Genomic DNA, 21,954 nt, shown 5'->3' on the forward strand with positions numbered 1-21,954 from the left:
GAAGGGGCAGCAGGCAGCAGGCCTTGACCCAGCCCCACCAAACCCAGGGAAATGCAGGCCCTCATGCACACACTGGCCCCACCTGCAGCGTGGAGCACGGGCTGGCTGAGAGCTTGCAGCAATGTCCGAGCCCTTGCTCAGGCATGTGACGGGCCTCCTCTATCCCTGTACCCCCATGCATGCCAGTGCTGCACCCCTCTTCCCTAGCACCTTGTGGTGTAGGTCGGGGCAGGGATGGGCCCTTGCAACTGAGGGACCCTCACCAAGGGCTGAACTGGGCCTTTCTTCTGCTCTGCCCAGCCATGTCCTGGGGGGTAGGGGGCACAGACACCAGGTAAATGCGTAGGGGCAGATGGGGCCAGGTCCTCATCCAAGTCACGGAGGAACCTTCCACTCCCGTATCCCATCTGGCCCAGTGTGTGGGGGTGGACAGTCGCTGCGGGTGGGAGCCAGGGCCTAGCCAGCGTGTGATAGGAGATGATCTAAGTTTCATTCCAAATCTGTGGGGAAAACATGTTAGCAGGAAAACCATGTCAAGTTTTGCCATTTTTCTTTCACACGGCCCTCAGGAACTCAGGATGCAGCTCCTTCTGGGAGGGATGGGGGCCTTATCCCAGACAGACACCCTTTTTTCGGCTCAGGAAGGATCTGGGGACAAAGTAGGGGGCCCAGCCAATGTTTGGCATTTTCCCACAGCTTTGCAAAGTTCAGGGGACGTGATTAGGGTCCTGATCCTGCCATCAAACCCACTTGGAAGGACCTTGGACAAAAGTCAAAAGACTTGAGCTTGGCCTCCTACCCAGAGGCTGCTCGCCTGAGCCAGCCACTCACAGAGCACATCAAGGGAGTGTGGTGTGAGCATCAGGATCTAGCTGAGCTTCAACTGCAGGGCTAGGGATAGTTTTCTGCAATACCCCCGCTGCCCAAAACCCTGGCACAGTGACCTGGTTGACATCTCAGCCTCAGTGACCACCTATCCCAAATCTTGGTTAGGAACATGGAGAAAATGGTCCCAAAGGCAGTGAGAGGTTGCTGGATGTGGAGACTTGGTGTGCCATCTGGACACAAGCTGGACAGCCACTAGACTTGGCCTTTTCTGACTAGGTCCTAGGGAAATCCAAGTTTGGCTATGGAGTCCAACGCATGCTGGGACAGGGCTTTGGGCGTTTAGCTTGGGGAACGTGGATACTCACGCCGTGCAGAAGGCATCAGTGGAGCCCTGAGTCATGTCCATAGCACTTCAGCCCCTGTGTTTGATCAAATGAAGCTCCAGGCAATGAGCAGTACAACACAGACCGTGCAGAAAATGAAGGATGATGGGAGTGACCAAATATTGTCTTCCCTTGGCATTTATGTGTGATAACAGAGGCTGGAAGAGTGCGGAGGGTTTTTGATCATCTGCTCCCTTGGCCTGCTCTCCACCTCGAGTCCTCATCATCAGTGTGTTTCATCAGGCTCATTTCCATGGCAGCTAATTACACCTGAGCGCAACATCTTCAGGCTGTGGGAGAAGGCACAGGAAGAACAGGTGAATCATTCAGGACCTTCCTTTTGGCATGGGGGAATTGCTGGGCCACCAGTTCGAATCCACGCAGGGCTTAGCTGGTGTCTGTCCTGTCCTGCTCCCTTGTGTTAGTGTGGCACCTGCCCCTCTGGGCTGGGTTCTGCTGAGTTATATTAAGCCCCATGTCCCCAAATAAAGCAGGACCCTCTGTCCTTCACATGGGGCCTTCCAGTCACCAGAAGAGCTGATGGGAAGAGGCAGCTTCTGGGACAGATGGTGTTGCCAGGGGATTAGCTAATATGTTCTGGCCTTGGGGGGGGCGGGCGAGCGGAGCTGCGGGTTCCTGGCAGCTGTGCACATCTGCATCTTGGAACAGGCACTGCGTTGCTACATTAGTAGACGGGAGCTCAGAGGCGAGAGGGAGGGCGGTGGGTGGGGCATGGCGCAGGCGGACCTGGGAGGGGGAAGATGGCGGAGAATGGCAAGTCTCCCGGCAGATTTCAATGTCTGGGTTGAATGGCATGTGTCTGAGGGCTCGTCTGACAGGCCTCAGCGGAGGCTGGGCTGGGGCTGCTCCCTGGCTTGCTGCTCAGGCTGGGCGGACCTGGCTCACCTGATCCCCTCCGGGGTCTCTCCCACTGCTCACACAGACCCTGTGCTCATGGGTTATGCGCTGCACCAAAAACCCTCGCCTTTCCTTCTCCTGGTCCCTGTTGGATGACCCCTGCCTCTTTAGCAGAGCTCAGGGGCTGGATCCCCCCTGCTCCACGCTGCAAGGCAGGGCAGCAGGTGGAGACACGAGGCCTTGCAGAGCAAGCGCTCCAGGGACAGGGCTCCCTACAGAGCCATGCATGGCTCGGCTTGTGCTGGGCCATAGCAAACAAAGCCCGGAGCTGAGCGGGATTTGGACCTGGGCTTTGCTTTGGACCCATCTCAGCTCCAGCTCCAGCTCTGGCTCAGATGGGATGAGCCACTGCCTTGCTCTCCCTCTGCAGCCCTCCAGCCATTTACGGCCCAATTCGCCGTCCCCTCCCATCAGTGCAGCCTGCTCCTGTCCCACCCTCTGGGGACCCCTGCGTTGGCTCGGGGCCCCGATCAGCGCCTGGTGGGGGGGAAGCCATGGGAACACAGAGCGCAAAGGATGGCCGTAAAAATAGAAACCGGCTGACCTTTCACCCAGAAGCAATCTCTCAAGTTTACTATCCCGGGGTAAACAGGAAGTCTATTATTAGGTGGCCCATTCATGAGCTGGCTCACAACGACCCGGCCGTGTGGACTTGTTTTGTTCCTTTCTGACACACGGTGATGCCGGGCAGGAAGGATGCGAGAGGAGATGCTCCATCCCGGCTTCCTCTGCCTGCCCCACCGCGGCCAAGAGGGCTTTGCCAGGGCTCGCCAGGGGCTGGCGCTGCCTGTGGGGTCGTGGGGTCCCCGTGGGGGAAGCGCCGGGTGCAGGGGTGGCGAGGGCACAGGGGATGCAGGGCCCGGCCCAGAGGAGCAGGTGCCCGAGACGGTGGGGACTCACGCGCCGAGGGGCAAGGGTGGTCTGCCCGGACCTGACCCCGAGCGTCCTCTGGCCAAGTTGTGCGTGTGCATTGGGCTCTGCAGCCTGCGGCTCTGTGGCACGGGCGCAGGGTGGCCTCCGCGGCTGGGGCGTCCTCTAACACCCCACCAGGGCAGTTGGGAAGCACCAAGTGATCAATCCCTGCGAGGGTCATGTTGGAGAGCGTCCAGCCCCGCACAGCACAGGAGCTGCAGCCTGCTTCAGCCTGGCCCTTTGCCACGAACCTTCAGCCCTTGGCCCTGGAAACAAAGGTGCTGACTCCTTGCCTGGCCCCAGCCTGCTCTGCTTCCCGTCCTGTGCTGCCACCCAGTGCCGAGAAGGCCCATCGCAGTGCTGGCACCCACGCCGATGTCTCCAGAGCCCCCATTTCTCACCCACCCCTCCCTTATGCCGGGCTGGCATCTCTTACAGCGCTGACCTGGTGCCAGCTGGGGGGTGAGGGGTCATGAGAAGAGTGGAAAAGCCACACGTCACACCTCGATTCTGCTGGGGCTCCCAGCTATAATCACCCCCCAGCCCAAATTCCCTGGGGGGTCTTTAAAGTCACCGCCTGCCCCATCACATCCCACTGCGACAGAGCAGGAAGATGGGGAAAGGCTACTGAGTAGGGAGCCCCTTCCTCTTTGTTGCAGGTCCTTCGGGCAGCATTGCCTGCTCTCTTAAGCCTCTCCTCTGCCTTGATGCCTCCAAAACATCTCGTTACTGGTGCAGCACCCAGCTAATGGTAGCTCATCTTCCTGCTCCTGGGGGCTTCTCCTCTTGGAGGTACCCCCCTTGCTGCCCATCACTGCACACTGCAGCTCTGAGCTCTCTAAGGCTGGGACTTTCTCTCTCTCTACCCTGGGTACATACAGCAAAGCACCACTTGACTGGTCAAGGGGCACAAGCCTACTAAATATGAGAGACTATGATGGCAGTGTTGAAGTGATGTTGAGGTTTGAAAAAGGACACTGTGATAGCAGGAGGCTTACCTATGTCTATGCCAACCATACAAATATTACCCATGAATTGTTGCCTCATGACAATGATGACATTAGCTTGGTCCTGAAAGAAAATCACCTGGTTTTTTTGCCCACTGCACTGCACAGGGGAAGGCTGGTGCACTTAGTGCACCTGCACCCAATCCGCCCTGCGTACAGGGGCTCTGCAAGTTGCAGGCTCAGACAGCAGAGGATGCCAAAAGCCAGGGCAGAGGTGCACTGGGCAAGGTCCCATTGCTGGGAAAGCAGGGGTAACTGCAGGTTGGGACTGAGTGACCTGGCCATGATGCGGGACCTTAGGCCTGCGGCTGTGTGAGCAGTGCATGCAGAGCACAGCGGGGAACCAGCAACACAGCCTGTAGGAAGTGTTGGCCAGGAAAAGAGGCTTGGCAGAGCTGTGAAATCTCCAAATCAGTGGTGCAACCAGGTCCTGTGAGGTGCATGGTCAGGGTAGGTCTCCTGGGCCAGGCTGATGCAGCTGGACAGCCACGGGTTGTATAAAGCACTTGCCTGTGCTATGGATAGCACGACGGAGCAGCATGGGAACAGCACCTGACTGAGCTCAGAAAGCTCACCGAGAAACCAACTGGTAAGATAAAATCTTCAACAAGCCTCTATTTCAGTGACGGACCCAGTGTATCGGGATTGATCGCAAGGCCACATTAACAAAGTTTAAGCCCCCCCCAATAAAGCACAAGGCAGTGTGGACAGGAGCCAGGTGCAGAACAGCTGGGTGTCAGCACCCCCTGGCGCTACCTGACCGGAACAGCACCCACCTACTCCACCCCAAAGCAAGCCGTGCAAGGTGGTGGCCGTGTTAAGCTGCTCACAGGGGAACCTTCTGGCACTCCCCTTTGCCCCATCTCTCTTCACTCCCGCCTCCTTCAGCTGTGCAGCCAGTCTCTTCCCCTCCTTAGGCTGCACCTCCACTGATGCAGCCTCCAGGTCTGTTTCCCCCACATTCCTTCGCTCCTTTCCTCCCCTGCACAAGCCCCAGGACTGACCAGTGTTGATTTGGGGATCTACACCCCACCAGCCAAACCTAGTTTGCAAATAGCACCCTCCCCGCACCTTCCGACCCCACACCCAGCTCCAGCCCCGACTCCCATCTTCCATCTCTGCTAGGGAGCTCCAGGTTGCATCTGAGGACAAAAGCAGCAAACAAGAGAGAACTCCTCACAGTTAAATGAAGGCCAAATATTTTTCATGAACTCCAGGCTTTGCAAGGCTTGTTCTGTGCCTAGAGACAGCAAGGACAGGATGGGCTGGTGGCAGAGGCTGCATTAGCTCTGCCTGGGATAAACTGCAAAGCAATGTACACATATTTCAGCATTCCCATGGAGCACGACAGGGCTTGGCAACCTTTGGCCACGGTGGGGCAGAGCCTGAGACCTGGCTCCCTGCCACGGACTGCAAATCTACCTCCCAGAGCTCCCAAGCTGCCCATGCTTGCTTTCACCACTGCTCCCCAGCCCCTGTGCAGGCGGGAAATGCAAGCATGAGAGTAGCAGGGAAAAAGAGGATGCTACAGGGGGATGGGCAGCTTGGCACAGCTGTGGGCAGCCTGAACCTCTGCCATGCCCTAGGGCAATCTGGATCTTCAAAGGCTGGATCCAACCTCATGAGCCAGACTGAACCTGTTGACTGGAGGTTGTCAACCTTTGGTCTGGAGGAAGGAGGGGAGGGGCATGGCACAGAAGGCTCAAGTGACTTGTCCAAGGTTACAGCACAAGTTGTAGGTGGGGGGGGACGGGACATCTAGGTCTCTCGAGCTTCCACCCCCTTGCTACAACCACTAGACAGCCCTGCACTTTGGAGTGAAGGACAGGAGGCATCTGGGGACAGTATCAGAAGTCATTAGTTCATAACGTGACTCCCAAGAGCTTCAGTCATTCCACTTCATCAAACGAGTCGTCATCCTCCTCATCCTCGCCAAAAGCCTGAGCGTTGCCTCTGGCTGACCGTTTTATGATTTGCATCCATTGCTGCTTCAGCTCCTCTGTCTCAGCTGCCAGCATGTAGGACTGCTTGGACTGGGTCAGCTGAAAGAGGTGGCGCGAGTCGCCCTGGGAGAGGTCCATCACCTGGTAGCCCAGCAGGGGGATGGAGGTGTGAGCCCTGACATCCTGGAAGGGAAGAGAGAACAGGCAGAAGCTGAAGCTCCTCAGCAGAAGAGTCTTTTCTCTTCCCTTCAGTGCAGACAGCATCTCGGGATGCAGCAACCTGGCCGTGCAAGCTCATGATACAGGACTCTGCTACATGGTTGGAGCTGGTCCCTGCAGAAGCCCGCTGCATTGCAACAGGGGATTGAGCCATCACCTACCTGAGGGGCTGCATAAATGTACAGCACAAGGGGGTCATCCTGTGGGATCACAAACCAGCCCCGCATGCCCTTCCCACTCTTGTCCACCAGCTGCAAGAAGCTGCATATCAGGCTGCGCCCAGAGATTTCTGCAGATTCTTTCTGCCAAGAAAACAGACAAGGAAGTTCTTTGCAGTTCCTCTGTGCACATGGGGAGCCAGGGTCCACAGGGGCTGCCTACTGCCTAATCCACTGTGGGTCTTGCTGGATCTCACAGAGGCAAGGTGCTGTTCCTGGTGGTGGTGCCCTCAAGCACACTCTGCTGTTCTAGGGGAATGGCCTCTTTGACTGAGAGAGGACAGCCAATGCCATGGACAGGTTCATTAGCTTGGGGCAAATAGCAGGTTCACTGGCATTCTCACTCAGTCCTGTAGAAGTAGCTATCCTGCTTCTGGGCCAGGAGGCAGCCCATGGGGAGCAATGTGGTGTGACCGAGAGCACCGCTACTGGTTATTAAGTGGACACAGTCTGAGTTCACAGGTTATAAAGATTTAGGAGGGCTATAAATCTGCTCAGTCCCTGCTTTACAGCAGGAAGCAGCAGCCCCATAGACACTTTAATGCTCAGCTACAGTCACCCATCACATTCCTTGAACCATTCATATACTTACTTCTTTACTATGCATATGCACACGTGTATATCCATGCATCAGTGTCTGTGCACATGCTCACTGAGGTGTGTATCCATGGGTAGTTGGGTTGATCTGTGTGCACACGACACTGACACTCATGAGTGTTAATGCCTGTGCATAGATCTGTACTGGTGCGCCCATATACAGGGATACCTCTGCATATAATATGTTTATTATTGTGTCTATGCTTATGGTCATGTATGAAGTTTATCAAAGCCCACATAGATGAACAAGTGATGTCCACATAGGTGGATGTCTATATCTATGCTTATGTGCGTCCAAGCATACCCAGCTCTCCATGTTTGTCCATACATAAGCTGGCATGCATACATGGCTCTCCTGTGTGCTGATGTTCATGCGTGTGCGCATGTCTGTGTGTACAGATATGGCATGTGTGTCAACTTCTGTGTGTCCAGTGGTGGGCGTGGAGGGTTTTCCTGCTCCAGTTCAGCACCATGGACAGGGGCCCTCCTTTCTCCTGGGAAGTCACAGGGGGAAGGTGCCGCAGGCAGGAGCCCGGGGGCAGGGCAGGAGCCAGCCCCGCTAATAGAGGATGAGAATATGGGGGCAATTTCAATATACTCAGTGACCAGCGAGTGAAGGCAGTGCCAGCGACAAGCAAGGACAATGGTTCCAGGGGGAGAAAACCAGCATTCCTTCCCCACCCTGGGGCCCTTCCACATGGAGCTCTTCCAACACCAGCCCCATCATGGATTTCTAACCCAGGACTCCCAGAGGCAGAGCCACTGTCTTGTGAAATTTGCTCCCCTGCTCCATGAGCTGCACCTGTGACAACACCACCAACCCCTGCTCCTCTCTGGCACTTGGTGTCCGAGCACCCCAAGGCAGCCACCCATGATCTACTGTCGGTCGATACTAATGCCAGAGTAACTGAGACCAGAGAGGAAAAGGGCCTGATTTAGAGATGAACACCCTCAACTAGCTCCCACTGCCTCAAATGGAAACTATAGGTGTTTATCTCCCTCCTGCCAGAAGTGATGTGCCTGAGGTCATTGGCAAATTAGTGGCAGTTAGGATGAATGCCCAGGTCTCCATGCTCTGAGGATGAACCAGTGCTGTCCCCCACCCCTGGCAGGAGGAGGTGGAGTGATCGGTGGGTCAAGCATTTGTGATACAAGCAATGCGAGTCCAGGCCCTGGCTCCTGGATATGTGGGCAGACACAGACAATGAAGCAGCTTGCACTCAGAGAGGGGATTTCAGAGGCAAGAGCCAACTCTCCAACTGGTGTCTTTGGGTATGTTTATGCCATGTCCACAGCCTGCTTGGAGAGGGCATGCTGTCCACCCACTCCCCTTCCCACACACCAAGACAGTGAAGCCACTCTGGGACACCCCACTGCCCCTCATCAGCTCTCTGCTTCCTGTAAGCTTGGGAATGGCTTCACTAGGGCACTTCTTGGCATGGTGTGTGCAGGAAGGAGTGGGGGCACGTTGGGCGGTGCCTCCCCAGGAGCAGTGGGGATACAGAGTGGCCACATGACCCTGGCAGTAGCAGGTGGGGGGGCAGCAGCCCAGGGGGAGTCCAGAAAGGCTGGTTCCTGTGTGCCTGAGGGCAAAAGTTACATCTCACAACTGAGGGCAGCAGCATGACACAGGTCATGAAGGGAGAGGGTTGGAGCAGGACAGAAGCAGCAGAAGACCTCAGAGATGGAGGAAGGCAGGGGCAAGAGACAGAGAGGACTCACTGCAATCTCACCTCCAGGATGCCCTTCTGCTTCCCTTCCCGCTCCTCAGGCAGCAGGTGCCCTGTCAGAAAGACGTAACACGCCTGGCAGACGCGATGGAGGCGATTCGGGTCATACTGCAGCTCAGCTCTGTAGTCAGAGCACCGGCCACACACCACCTGTCCCCAAGACAGGCCCTGGTCAGGTGAGGACAGGGCAAGGGGCCCTGACAGATATTTGGAAAGGGGCAAAGGAGTCACCTCTCTCCCCACAACATGGGTAGCAGAGCTGAGGAAAGGATTTATCTGGCCCTGAGGGAGCAAAACTCTTGCCCAAGTATGGCTGGAGCAGCTCCAACCCCTGGGATGGAGGACAGGGGATCTCCTTGCCCCTGCTCACCCCTCTCCACAAGTGTTTTTTTTCCCTTCAGAAAGCCCTTGCAAACAAGCTGCTGCTCTGTGTTGGGGGATGGGGTGCAAGACTGCCTGTACCCCTGGGCTGGGCCTGGGAAGAAGGAAGGGGGAGAGGAGGTCACTCACATAGCCACAGGCCCGGCAGTGGTGCCTCCTGCGTGTGATAGCATTGAACGGCTCCTTGCAGCGCATGCACATGGTCACCAGCTTGTCCCGCACCCACTGCGGGGCTCGCAGCCCCAGCACCTCCGTCTTCTCCTGTGTGGGATGGGGGACAGAAGAGAACAGGGCCCCATCACCTCAGCAGCTGTCTCCATGGCAAAGGATCCAGGGCTTGGGAGTCACAGCTATACAGCGGACTCCATCGAGGCTGCTGGATGAAGCTCACAGCCTGTGCTCCCTACTGGCATTGCCTGGGCTCTCCCCAGTCCTGGCCTGTATTCAGCCATCATCAAAAACCCTGCTGACTTCTTTCCCCACGTGCCCCCCATCTTCGTTCCAGGCTACCCATTCCTCATCTTGACCCTCCCCACCCCAGGCCTAGGGGCTCCCCTGGCTCCTCAGAGCTCCATGAGGTGTGAAAGGATTCACCCAGAGCCTCAGAGTGTGAGGCAGTGACAGGAGGAAGGGTGGGGGAGTGGGATGAGGCAGATTACACTGAAGTCCTGGGCCTCCACATCGAGTCCGTGAACTGCCGTCTTGAAGCTCTCACTCCGCTTTTCATTCTTGTCAATGGCGTCCTGGAAGACCTGAGAAACGAAGGCAGGCTCAAAGGTGAAGGGAAGGCCTGTCATGGCCTTTCCCAAGTGGAGCTCCTGGCCTTTAGTGCCTGGTTGCAGTCTACTTCCCAGCAAAGCCATGAATTCTGCCTCTGTTTCTGGCCCAGAGGCTATAACACCAAGGAGCCACAGACACATACTGTGTCCTCAGCCTTGTCTGCCTGGCTACACAGACCTTGTACCAGGGACCTGCACTACATGTATGCTTGTGAGGCAGACTCCTGCTCACACTATGTGACACCAGCACAGCCACAGCACCTTGTGGACATAAAGAAGCAGTCAGCGCAAGTGGGTCCTCAACCCCCAGCCACTTCTGCTGGCCCAGAGAGCAACTTGGACCAAGACCTCAGACACTGCCCTGCTGCTGTGGACTGGCCCTTCCCACTGCACCAGGGGGCTGGAATGCCTTCTGGGCCAACACTGGAAAACTCCAGGACACAGATCCACCCCTCGCTCCACGGTTCCTGCAAGCTATGTTCAAAAAGTCTATGGCTTGCCGTACCTTTATCCAGGCATTCATCTCCTCTTGTGACCTGTGCAGAGTGGGGACACGGGCATTAGAGAACAGGCATTGAGCTACTCTGTTGGAGCTGGAGAGGAGGGGACAACTCGCTTCCTCACCTGGCTTGCAATTCCAGCGTCCGGTGCTTCCCGGAGACCAGAAAGGCGTGGGGGAATTCTGCATCGTTCAGTGCCTGGATCTGGAAACCCAGAGAGGGAAACAAGCCTGAGCCTGAGCTGCAACAAGCCTCTAGAAGACCACATGCTGGGAAAAATAATCCAGCCTGGCTGCTGTGTGTAACAAGGGATAAGTACAGGGAGTTCTACTGGGACGTATGACCTGTGCCCCGCCATGGATGTTGGTGCCTGGGTTTCACAGGACAACTCTAGCTCTGATGCTAGGCTAAGTGGGGTCAGGTTTACTCAGCAACTGAAGAGACTGGAAAGAGGAAACACCTCTACCCTCAGAGGGTCAGTAGATGGCGCTCTGCCCTCTCCTATGGCCTTCCCTAGTCCATTGCGCAGCCGAAGGTGCCGTTTTGGGGGTGAGACGTCAACTCCGAGCTCTGACCATCTCCCCAGGTAGTCATCACACGAGTCAGTGCATCAGACCTTTCGCCCAGGCCCCATCTCATTCCACCTCCCTAAAACTCTTCCCACAGTTTCCAGTGAACACAGCCTCCTTCTTCTCTTCTTGTCCAAACCTGCCATGCAGTGTTGCTGTGTCCAGCTGAGCAGCAGCTGCATTTCACCCCAGAAGTGGCTGCATTTGTAGTGCTGAGTGAAACCCAGTGTGGGGGAACAGATGCTCCCAGCACAAACCTAAGTGACAGCAGGGAACATGGGCGTTCTCTGACCTTCATGCCGTCCATGTCGATCCGCACGTGTACCTGGAATTCAGCCCCAACCTGGATGACCTTCTGCACGCAGTACAGCAACATGTTGTTGAACTGAGTGAGAGGAAGCCAGTGTGAGCAGCGGGATAGGAAACACAGCCCAGGCACGCTGGCCATGGACAGGAGCTATCCCTAAGCATGTGTCCTACAAACCTGAGCTTAGCAGCATGGGCTCTGGACCTATTGGTACCAAAGCTGAGATTTCCTACAGATCCCCAAATCCCACTGAGAACAAAGGGTGAATAAGGGCCAAATGCCCTTAGGCTCCTTTGAAAATATTCCACCTGTATAGCTGATCCCTTTCTACCCTTCCCACTCGCAACAAAGACAAAGGATTTCCAAATTATTTCCTTAGCAATAAATCTGGTGGCAACCAGTGACCCAAGGGTTACCCAGAGATAAATGTACTCTGGAAACAAGGGGGCTAGTTTTCCTGCCTCCCCTTCTAGCACCTTACATGGGGACATCCTGGATGTTAAATGCTCACACAGACCAGAATGCTCCATGCACCCATGTTCCACCAGTGTCAAAGGCAATGCAGGGACTGTGGCCCCGGGAACACAAGACTGTCTCCCGCCCAGCTAGCTAGTGAGCTCTGCTAAGACATCAGGGCTTTCTTTTCCCCCCACTGTTTCTGTCCTCCCCTGTTGATGCTCCAGGAACAACCTGCTGCTTCTCAGTGCTACATAATGCCCTATTCCTCTCCTTCCAGCCACCCCAGCCTTCCCTGCCTGGTGCATCCACCATCTCCTCACCAGGAAGAGATACTTGTCTGACGTGGTGTTACTACGGAAGGAGATTTTTTGGATGGGCCCCTCTTTAATAAGCTCATTGGAAGGATCAACAATGTCATCTTCTAGTCCCAGTCTCTGATAGACCTCCCAGAGATTTTGGAGACGTTCCTGGGGAGATAGAAACGGAGGAGTATGAGGCAGGGGAAATGCAGCTGGCTGACCCATGAGGTCTGAGAACAGCGATTCTCAGCCAAGCTGCTGCAGCATCCTATGGGCCTGGGAGATCCTTTTAAGGGTTCCACAGGGTGCTGGACAATACTAACACTGTGAGGTGTGCAAACAACTGCACACAATTCGCAACATAAACCCACAGGTTTCAAACAGGAATCCAGTGTTAAAACCATTCTCAGTTCTTTGTAACAAAAGAATTGCCATAGTTTTTTTCTGTAGTCAAAAAATAAGTGAAAACTAAGAGCTGGCATTTTCTGAGAGGTCCCTCAAGTCTAAGAAGGGACATCTCCAGTCGAAATAGGTTAAGAACCTCTAGAACTAGGCTGGGATTCTCCTTCATTTCAAAACAGGGGACTCCAGCCCAGTCCAGACCAGACAAAACAGGATTTCCCCCTCCCCTTCTAGAAGAGGGCCATTTGTATTAGAGAAGGAACAAAAAATTTTCATGCACCAGCACATCTGTCTTAGATCCCAGATCAAGACGGTGTCTCTTTTGCTGTGGACAGGGGTAGCGTTCCCTCCAAGCTGTGTGGCTGCGCAGGCGCACCTGGCAGCACAGCATGAACAGGCCTGTGCAGCTGTGCACAGCGCACAGCTTAGAGGGAATGCTGGACAGGGGTCCTCAGGCACCGAGTTCCACTTATTGGCTTATGATGTACCAGGGCTGGGCTGGGACTGCTCTTTCCTAACCTGTTCCCTCCCCAGACACTGCAGAGCCTGCTCCAGGCCTGCTCCAGGCTGTGGGAATCAGGTGCACCTGCAACAGAAACTAGAAGCAATAAGGTAGATCTGGCACTCACCATTTCCGCAATGGCTGCATTTGAGTGTTTGGCTGCAGAGAAAATCATTTCCAGGGCTTCTGCAAGGGGAAGAGAAAGGGAACTGAAGACTGAGCTTCTTCCCAGACTCCACTCAGGAAGGTACCTTTCATGTGACCTTCCCAAGATTTTAAGAACAGTGTAATGGAGGGGCTGGTAGCATGTCTGAGTTACCACTTCTGTCTACTGGACAGAGCCAGGACCGTTCAGCTGGGCATCATAAACCTAGTTCTGCTAACAGAAAGTCTCATTCAACTCACATGATAGAGGCCAATGCTTCTGGAGCAAGGAGGGCTCAGGTCTAGTGCAGCTCTGGTTGAGGGATGGAGTGGGTGTGGTGTGCAGGGCAGGAAGGCTGCTGGTGGAGGAATATTCCTGATTCTAGTCCCAGTGGAAATCCATGAGGTTAACTTGTACACATACCCTTCCTCCCCCTGCTGAGGACCCCTCTCACTGGATCTCTCACATAGGAATGCTAAGTGCTCAGCAACCGTCTAGCCATGAGCCCAAGGAGTCTTAAACCCTTGAATACCCAGCATAAAGCATATCAGAGCAGAGCCCTCCACTCCATGCAGCTGAAGAGAACTGCAGCAACCTGGTAACAACACTTTGAGCAGCCAAATGTTGGTCCTACTCATTAGATCCCAATAACAAGGGTCCAGTAAAGCAGGTCTCACCTATTTTCTGATTCTCCAGTTCCTTGCTACAGTGATCAAGGCAAATGACAAGCCTTTTTGAGTCAGGCAGAGGACTGGACTCAGACTTGCATCTAAAGAGCCCCTGGTCAGAGTCACTCTAGTTTCCAGAAAAATTCCCTGCATTTTTCCTGCAGTGTTGCGCCCTACACCAGACGATCTCCCAGTGCGTGGCGAAAGCAAATAAATATTCCTATCCCTATTTCATCTGCTTGAGTGACTTGACCAAGGTCACATAGCAAGGCACTGGCAGAGTTGGTAAGAAAATGATGCCTCTCTATCTCTTACTGTAAAACAACGCCACTTCCCTCAGACACACCCCATTTCCTCCCTCCCAGATAGAAAATACAGGAGCTCTTACTCTCTGCATCAGCCCTGTCTGGTGACTCAGGAGGCAACTTTCGGACATAATCCTTTAGCAAGAGCTCATAGCGTGGGATCCTCTGCACTGGCTCCAGCATGTGGTGCTGCAGGGTTAGGCTAGCACACACTTCCCGTTTCTGGAGAGGAACATCAAAGAAACAGAAAGGGGCTGGTGGGGGACTGCAGATTACTCCAGACACTCTGCTGCCCTCAGGTCTAGGTCTGGGAGCAGCCAGCTGAGCATGGAGGTCAGCTTCCCAGACCAGGACTATATGACCTGGAGCATCGTATCTTCAAGAGGAGACTGGAGAGGCACCTGGCTGGGGTCTTATGACCCGTGCCATCCCCAGTGCTCCTTCCTGCCCGTGACAGGGGGTCGGACTAGATGATCTGTCTAGGTCCCTTCCGACTCAGTGATTCTGTGATCACCTGAATGTCTGCAATTAGCTCCTGGAACGGCAGGGATTTCTCTGACCATGTAGTGATCAGCTCCACCGCCCTGTCGAAGTTCTTGACGTACTCGCCGTACATCTTGAGGAATGGCGCTAGCTTCTGGATGACATCCCCGATGCGGGGGTTGGAGCTCCTGCAGGTGGGAAGTGGGTTAGGATCATATCACATCCTCTCAGGACCAGCTGAGCAGGGCATGAAGGCAGCCCAGGGACATGGAATGGATTCATCAGTTCATCCCTTAGGGGCGGCCTTTGGTACAAGGTCAAAACAAAGCTCAGACTCACACCTCTGGAGCCATAGCAACAGATCTGCTTTGCTACTACCCTTTTCTCTGGGATGCGGCTGTGGGAAGTAGCACATGACATTCCTGGAGCACTGGCCTAGGCTCGTAGTGCCTGAGTGTGGTCATGGTTTCAGAGCTACTTGGTAGCATCTGGGAAAGGAGTTGGTAGCAACTGTATAGTTTCTGGGAAAAAGTGCCCACGTCACCAAAACCCTACCAGTGCTGGCACTGGACAGGATAACGGACTAGCAGTCAGGAGATGCCCTGGGTCTTATATGGGTTCACTGTGTGGCCTGAGGTAAGTTACTTTCTGGTCCTCTCTCTCTGAGCCTCAGTTTCCCAAGCATCTTTTATATAGTTTCAGTCAAGCTGCTAAGAGTTAAAGGGCCTTAGAGACTAAACTGCCCTCTCATTACCAGTACATCCTAATAGGGCACAGACAAGGAGGGCTGAGTTCATATGGGGAGGTGTGTGGGTGTGTGCGTGTGGGCATGTAGAGCAAACATGGCCACTCTCCATGCTGTATGCTGTCTGTGGGACTTTGCTCCCCCACCGCTGCCAACACAACACTTTCCACTACATTAAAAAATCGAAAATTATTGCTAAGTAACTGCATGGAGGATGAAATGTTAACTTGGCCGCCCACGTTCATGAGGAAGGTTCCAGTTCCCTTACACTGCACAGCACTCTGACACTTGAAGTCTTGATTAAGTGAGAGAAGGGCATGTTCAGCATACCCTTAAGGCAATTCAGATTTGTGCTCAAACGGTCTTGCCAGAGTACACAGACTTGCAGAGCTCTGTGGGCTCACCTGTCAGACCCCATTGTAAGACTAATTTTGCAAGTGTTTTATTCTGGGAAAAGAACCCAGGAGCCCTGGCTCTTCAAAACTCACCACTCTGCCATGCGTTTCTGCAGCTCTGGCAGAAAGAACAGGGCATGGAATTGGTAAATGGAGGAGATGTTGGAGAAGATCATTTTTACCACGTCCTCTGGGACTGACTTCCCACTTCTGGCCTCCTTCATCAGCTCTGTAAAAAACACCTGGGAAGAAACATTGCCAAAATGTCAGTGCCAGAAAGGGCTGATGCATGTCCCTGATGCTCCTTATAGCCTGGATTCCTGAGGTGAAGAGGCTTTCCCTTGCAGAGGAATGGGACTCAAAAGATTCCCTTAAAGAGAAGCAGGGAATAAGGCCTGACAAAACAGCACTACAGCAAAGGCCAACAGCACCAAGGCTACTCACAGAAAGTCGTAGGTCCATCATGAATGGGAAGGGAGGAACAAGCTGAAGGGACTGGGGTGACAAGGATGAAGGGATATTTTAAGGAGTAATAAGATTTTCTGAAATGGAGACACAAGCATGTCCTGGAGGGTGATGCTCCCAAAGAGATGTAGAGCTATGGGAGATACAGCACAGGGCAGGAAGATGGCTGAAGAGAAGGCAGGGACAGAGAGGCCACCCTGAGGGGGGATGGAGCTGTATGGAATGGGTTGCTCACATGGTCCCTTAAGAGATCGAATGAATTTGTCTGGCAGCAGAGTTAGCATGCTCAGTGCGTGATAGGGAGAAATGCCCGTCTGTCAATCAGCACTCATCAGGTCACTGGTATGGGCTCAGGGTGGGGTAGAACATGGCCTGGCTGCACTACTTGAGTAGAAAAGACAAGCTGAGCTAACACCAAAATTAATATGATGGGGCGCTTAAGACTTTCCGTGAAAGTGATGGTGGTGAATTGGGGTACTTTTCCATGAAGGGATGCCCCTGGGTGAACTGTGGGCCAGGTCTTAGCTGTTCTACATGTAACTGTAAGTTTCCTTATCTCTTTGGGCCTAAATGTTAGGTCAAGTGACAGCTAGACCATAGGCTTATTGCCCTCCAGCTGCATCCTAGATCCTCTGCTGACCTGGTCAAGGAGATGAAGGCGACTGACGTAGGCTTGCTCTGTTTCCAGCAGCTCCAACGCAATTTTCTTTTCTTCTGGGTCCTGTAGGTATAGCAAAGGGAGAAGTAGGTTTGGCCGTGCAGGTAGGAACCCTGGTCATGTGCTCTCTGCACCAAACCCAGCCTCCTGCAAGCCACTGGAGTAGTCTGAATTCGTTTCAGTAACTCTGAGGCAATTAAGGTCCACCTGCTGGCATCCAGTAACCCACATAACTGGCCTGAAACCAAGGCAGTCCTACTCACCAACACTGCAGACAGGCAGGGATGCGAGGGCTTGGTATGACTGACTAATCTAAAACGGCCAAGCTTTCTGTAAACAATGGGTTTAGATCCCAGCTGGGCTGAGGCAGCCTTCCCGAGGAGACATCCAGGCGTTTTATCTTTAAGGGAATGGGGGTCCTTTGGACAAGGCTTTAAAAAAGCAGCATCCTACTCACAAAGGCTAAAGATCTTTTAAAAAGCACAAGGGTCCTTCACCACAAGACTCCCCCATGTCTGCTGTATGCTCAGGGTAGCTGCCTTTCAGCAGTGCTACATAACCAGTGGGACTCCTGGAAAAGCAAGGGGCCACAGGAACAAGTGCTATTCTGTGTCCAACCTCTTGCCAATGGACTCTCATTCTACTTCCTGCACCTCCCAGGAGATAATACATCACCTGACTTTTTTTCCACAGCGGTTTTCAGGCCATTATGCTGCCTTCATGATTATCAGCTAAGTGGAATGTGGAGAGAAGGTTCATGCAGGAAGCAAAACCACATCACTCTCAGTGGATCCTCAGTTCCTTTCTCATCAAACAGCAATGAAGAAGCTGTCACAGGGCTGACCAAGGAAGGATGGGAGGGAGGGCTGGGGGTCAGGACATCTGGGTTCTCTTTGAGTCTTATTGTGTGGCTCTCTTCCCCTCTTTTGGCCTCAGTTCCCCATTGTAAAATAGAGGTAGTGATACTACTACCTCTAGTAGGGAGATAAGGATTAACTCACTGCGATCCGTACAGCGCATTGGTAGTTCTTGACTGCAAACTGCAATAGAAATGCAGCACCAGCCCCTCCATTAATGTACAGTGGTGCAGCACCGCAGAAGCCAATGCAACCATCCTGGGTTACTCACCCTGAGCTTCTGGCCTGCAGAATGCTGTTATACTAGGGGAACTGACATCCCAATTAATTAGAAGTTGCTCCTTTATAGCGCCTTATACCTGAAGGCCTCCAGACAAAGCCCTGGCCCAGCCTGTGGCATCTGGGTCCTTGGAGCATACCAGGGCAGCAGCATGCACTGTTCACTTTTAGGGTGAGACTTCAAGAGCACTGACACCCAGAAGCTCCTGCCAGGGTCAGGAGGAACTGTGGATTTTTCAGCAATGTCTGGCCACTTCTCCAGTTGCCTCTGTAAGGATCAGGCCCTGGGTTCTGAAAAGATCAGCCTTGCTAAAAACGAAACTGGGACTGAGAGAAGGGAAATGGCAGGCCCACGGTTACACAGAGACTTGGGGCAGAAGCCGTGTCTCTAACCAAAGACCCTGAGCTGAACCTCAAGCATTAAATAACCTGGTTATTGTCGCCTTCAGAGCCCAACTTGCTGTCCGGCTGGGAATCCACACTCTGCTGCCTCCTCCAGCCGTCTCCCGTAATCTTGTTCCGGAAGGACCTCAGGCACTTGATGCGGAGCCCTTTCTGAGCCTGAGGCTGTGGAATCACTGTCATGTCCTGAGGTGGCTGGGGAGCCCCTGTGGGGAGCTGATGTCCCTGCTTTGCTCCACACTGTCCTGTCTTGGTTGAAGCTCTCCCCTCCGCCATGGGTGGCAATGGCGAGGGTGCTCTGAGTTTGGTCTGGGGATGGATCCGATCCTTGCCAGGAGTTCTGTGGGGTTCTGGTGACCTAGGAGCACAAAATCAGCAAAGCAGTTTCATTACCTTGGCCATTCTCTCTGTGCCAGCACACAGTTTTGCAGGCGTATTCCCCAGCAACCAGCTCCATCCACCTCCGCCTACCTATGGTGCCCCACAAACCCATCGGCTGCCTGCCTGTGCCCCCTCCAACCTGCCTCAGAAACCCTGCCCTGCTGGCAAAGCTCTGAGACCGGTAGAGAGCTCAGCTACCAGGGTCAGGGGCCACAATGAAAGATCCAAGGGGGCAGAGCGCTGATACAAGACACCCACAATAGCTACTATCCCTGGGGACCTAGTGATGGCTAGTGCACGTCAAATGAGAAGGCAGAAAAGGTGTTGTTGATTCATCACATGCCCTGAGCAGTCCCTGCTAATACCTAGGGCATCCTGGCTCCATTTTAAAGCTCCTCTCCCCAGCAGGATTCAAAACATGCTATGCAAGCACGACTCTGCAGGGTAGTTCACCCCTTCCCGTGGGATCCTGGCCCATACTAGTGCAGGGGAAAGGCCTCCACACACCTAGGCTCTCCGTCTTCTGAACACACAGGCATATCCATGCTCTGGCCACATGCAGTGCTTCTTCCTGCAGATCCTGCACATCTCTTCCTGCAGCTTTCCATAGTTATTAAGCCTTTTGTGAAGCACCCCCTCACTGCGGCACACAGCCATACCTGTACACATCTTGGACAAGCATGTCCTTCCCTTCACACCTCCTCCCCAGGCTGGCAGCAGGGCCATCTTTTATAGAATCACAGAGAATTAAAGCTGTCAAGGACCTGGAGAGAGCACCTAGTCTAACGCCTTCCTCTAGGTGCAACTGCCCGTAGCTAAAGCACTGCAGGCAAGTGTTTGTCTCTAGGCATCTGCTCCAGGACTTAACTTCCTTCAGAAAGTTCTTCCCAAAATCTAACCTAAATCTCCCTCATCACAATGTCCGCCCACCACTTTTAGTCCTGTCCTCTGCGGGCAGAGAACAACTGGTCACTGTCTTCCTCATAACAACCCTATGTTTAAAGACTGTTACCAAATCCTCCCTCTGGCTTCTCTTCTCTGGACTAAAGAATTGCAGCTCTTCCAACCTTTCCTCATCTGTCTTGTTTTCTAGACCTTTAGTTGTTTTGCCGCTCTCTTCTGTACTCATTCAAATTTGTCCACATGTTTCCTTGCTCCAGATGGACACGGACCTCCATATGAAACTTCAGCAGAGTTGACAAGACTGAATGAATCACTGCCAGTGACTTACAGGGAACACTTCTGTTACCGTTTCCCAGCTGGCTATTAGCTTTTTTGCAACAATAACATTGGTGACTTTTATTCAACTTGTGATTCAATATAACCCCCTTAAATCCTTCCTGCAGTACTGCAGCCAGTCATTCCCTGTGCATTTGTGCATTAGACGCTTTCTTCCTAAGCACAGTGCTTTACACTGATCTTTGCTGAACTTCATGGCTGCATGTCAGCGTGCACACACCCACTGCTACACTGACAGAAACCCCACGCCTACTTTCGGACATGCAAATACCCCTTGACTTCCCTTTCTCTCAGATACTCATACTAGTATGTATCCTTAGGCACAAACCAAGACAGGCATACGCTCTTGCCCATACACACATCCTTGTGCACAAACCCCTGGCGTGCACAAACTCACGTGCAAGTCCCATGTGCACATCTTTTCACATGTATGTACCCAATGTCCTTGCATCAAGAAACAAAAAGACTTGCCTTTCGCTGGGTCCTTTGCACTGTTACACCCTGGAGCCTGCACACACCTAGTGCCAAGCTCAGGAGTGGAACTTCTCCATTTCTGTTTGCACTATGACATGAGCCACTTCTGCCTACAGTCCCCTCTTTGTTCCCAAGTCAGACTTGGTATCTGTTTCTAGCTTCCCCATCTTCCAAAGAAGCCACAGATGTCACTTTTATTTCCTTTAAGAAAGTCTCACAAGCTCAAGATAAACAAAAAATTGCTGCAGCAGCAAATTGGATGAAAAGATCAAGTCAGACAGTAGCTTTTATCTACGAACCAGCACAGTGGCTCTGTTCTCCTGGGGTAATGTTTGTCACAAAGACCAAGACAATGCATGGGAGGGATGGGAACAAAGCATTTTCTGTTGAAGGGATCCAGTTCTGGAGGCAATTCCCAAAGGCAAAGCAGGCGAATCTGGAGCCTGGATGCCTTAAGGAAGTGCTGCAAAACCTTCCTCTTTGAAACAGATGCCGTTCCCTAAGAGCGATACTCTTGATGCTGACACAAATTTCCTCATACTCCCTGGACAATGTTTGGAAATTGCAAAATGAGTCGCTAGTTTCAACGTCTTCTTGAAGCCTAGTAGGGACTTGGCTACCGCTATGAGTTGTATGTGGAGTGCCCAGATCCTACAGTAATGAGGGATAGGATAAAGCTCAAAGACACAGAGAAAGATGCAGGCACTCACCAACCCCTCTTTTGAGACTATTTATGAGCATCAACCCCTCTTCTGAGTCAAGGGTGTGACAAATACAGCCTGTGGACTAAATCCAGTCCGGAGCTGTTGCATCCAGCTCGCTGGGCTATGGGCAGCTGTGGGCCGAGGAGGGGACGTCACCATTGGCAGCACAGTGGGGCGGGGGGTGAGAAAGAACAGATGAACTGCCATCAACCGAGTCAGACCATAGGTCCATCTTGCCCCATCTCTACCCCGATCCCAGGAGCCCCCGGGGACCTCAGCTGGCGGCTCCTCCACGGAGCTGTCACCACAGGTGCGCCTCTGGTGCACTTCACGGACTCCCCTGACACCTGCCCCTTCTGCCTTACGCCTAGGCGTCGAGCCCGCGGTCTCAGGGGAGCGGGATTACCCAGGGGCTTCCCCGCTGCTCCTCTCCCCCTCGCAGCCCCCGGCCTCTCAGGGCCAGGCTGCCCCGGGGCACCTTACCTGGGCGCCTCGAAGGCAGCCACCAGACTGGCCACGGTCGTCCCCCGCCTGTTCATGCCGCGGCTCTGGCTGCCCGAGGCCGCCCACGCTCCTCCCCCCGGGCAAAGGGGAAGTGCCGGCGGTGGGGCTGGCGTTGGGGCTGGGGCGGGGGCCGGCCCCGCACGTGGCCCGCGGGCATGTGGCGGGAGATGCAGCACGTGCCGCAACAGGCCAGCAGCACCCGGCGCATGCGCCCTCCTGCCTACGGCATGGAATGTCTCGTCCCCCCCCGGCAGAATGGTATCGCTCACTACCTCCCTCAGGGCTCCCTTCCCCTGA

The 21,954-nt window shown here is 53.9% G+C and overlaps 1 protein-coding gene across 2 annotated transcripts; it reads right to left on the reverse strand.

Annotated features, from left to right (window-relative positions):
• Positions 1–5,235: 5,235 nt before the first annotated feature.
• On the reverse strand, positions 5,236–21,916 carry FGD2 (FYVE, RhoGEF and PH domain containing 2). Of its 2 annotated transcripts, none has more exons than XM_090024931.1 (16): positions 21,637–21,916; positions 18,383–18,713; positions 16,800–16,880; positions 15,788–15,936; positions 14,586–14,742; positions 14,155–14,293; positions 13,081–13,139; positions 12,071–12,217; positions 11,310–11,369; positions 10,540–10,619; positions 10,421–10,451; positions 9,796–9,888; positions 9,266–9,397; positions 8,759–8,905; positions 6,372–6,512; positions 5,236–6,174 (listed from the first exon to the last, which is right to left on the reverse strand). In XM_090024931.1, the coding sequence occupies exons 1-16, from the start codon at positions 21,690–21,692 to the stop codon at positions 5,938–5,940; spliced, it is 2,040 nt and encodes a 679-aa protein (XP_089881057.1). In that variant the 5' UTR covers positions 21,693–21,916; the 3' UTR covers positions 5,236–5,937. The 2 variants fall into 2 exon arrangements, with proteins under 2 accessions (XP_089881057.1, XP_089881056.1); XM_090024930.1 differs by having other exon boundaries at positions 11,277–11,369.
• Between the last annotated feature and the right edge of the window lie 38 nt (positions 21,917–21,954).

The sequence above is a fragment of the Crocodylus siamensis genome, chromosome 13 (assembly GCF_052110815.1).
Source record: "Crocodylus siamensis isolate JL-2025a chromosome 13, ASM5211081v1, whole genome shotgun sequence".
NCBI lineage: Eukaryota > Metazoa > Chordata > Crocodylia > Crocodylidae > Crocodylus > Crocodylus siamensis.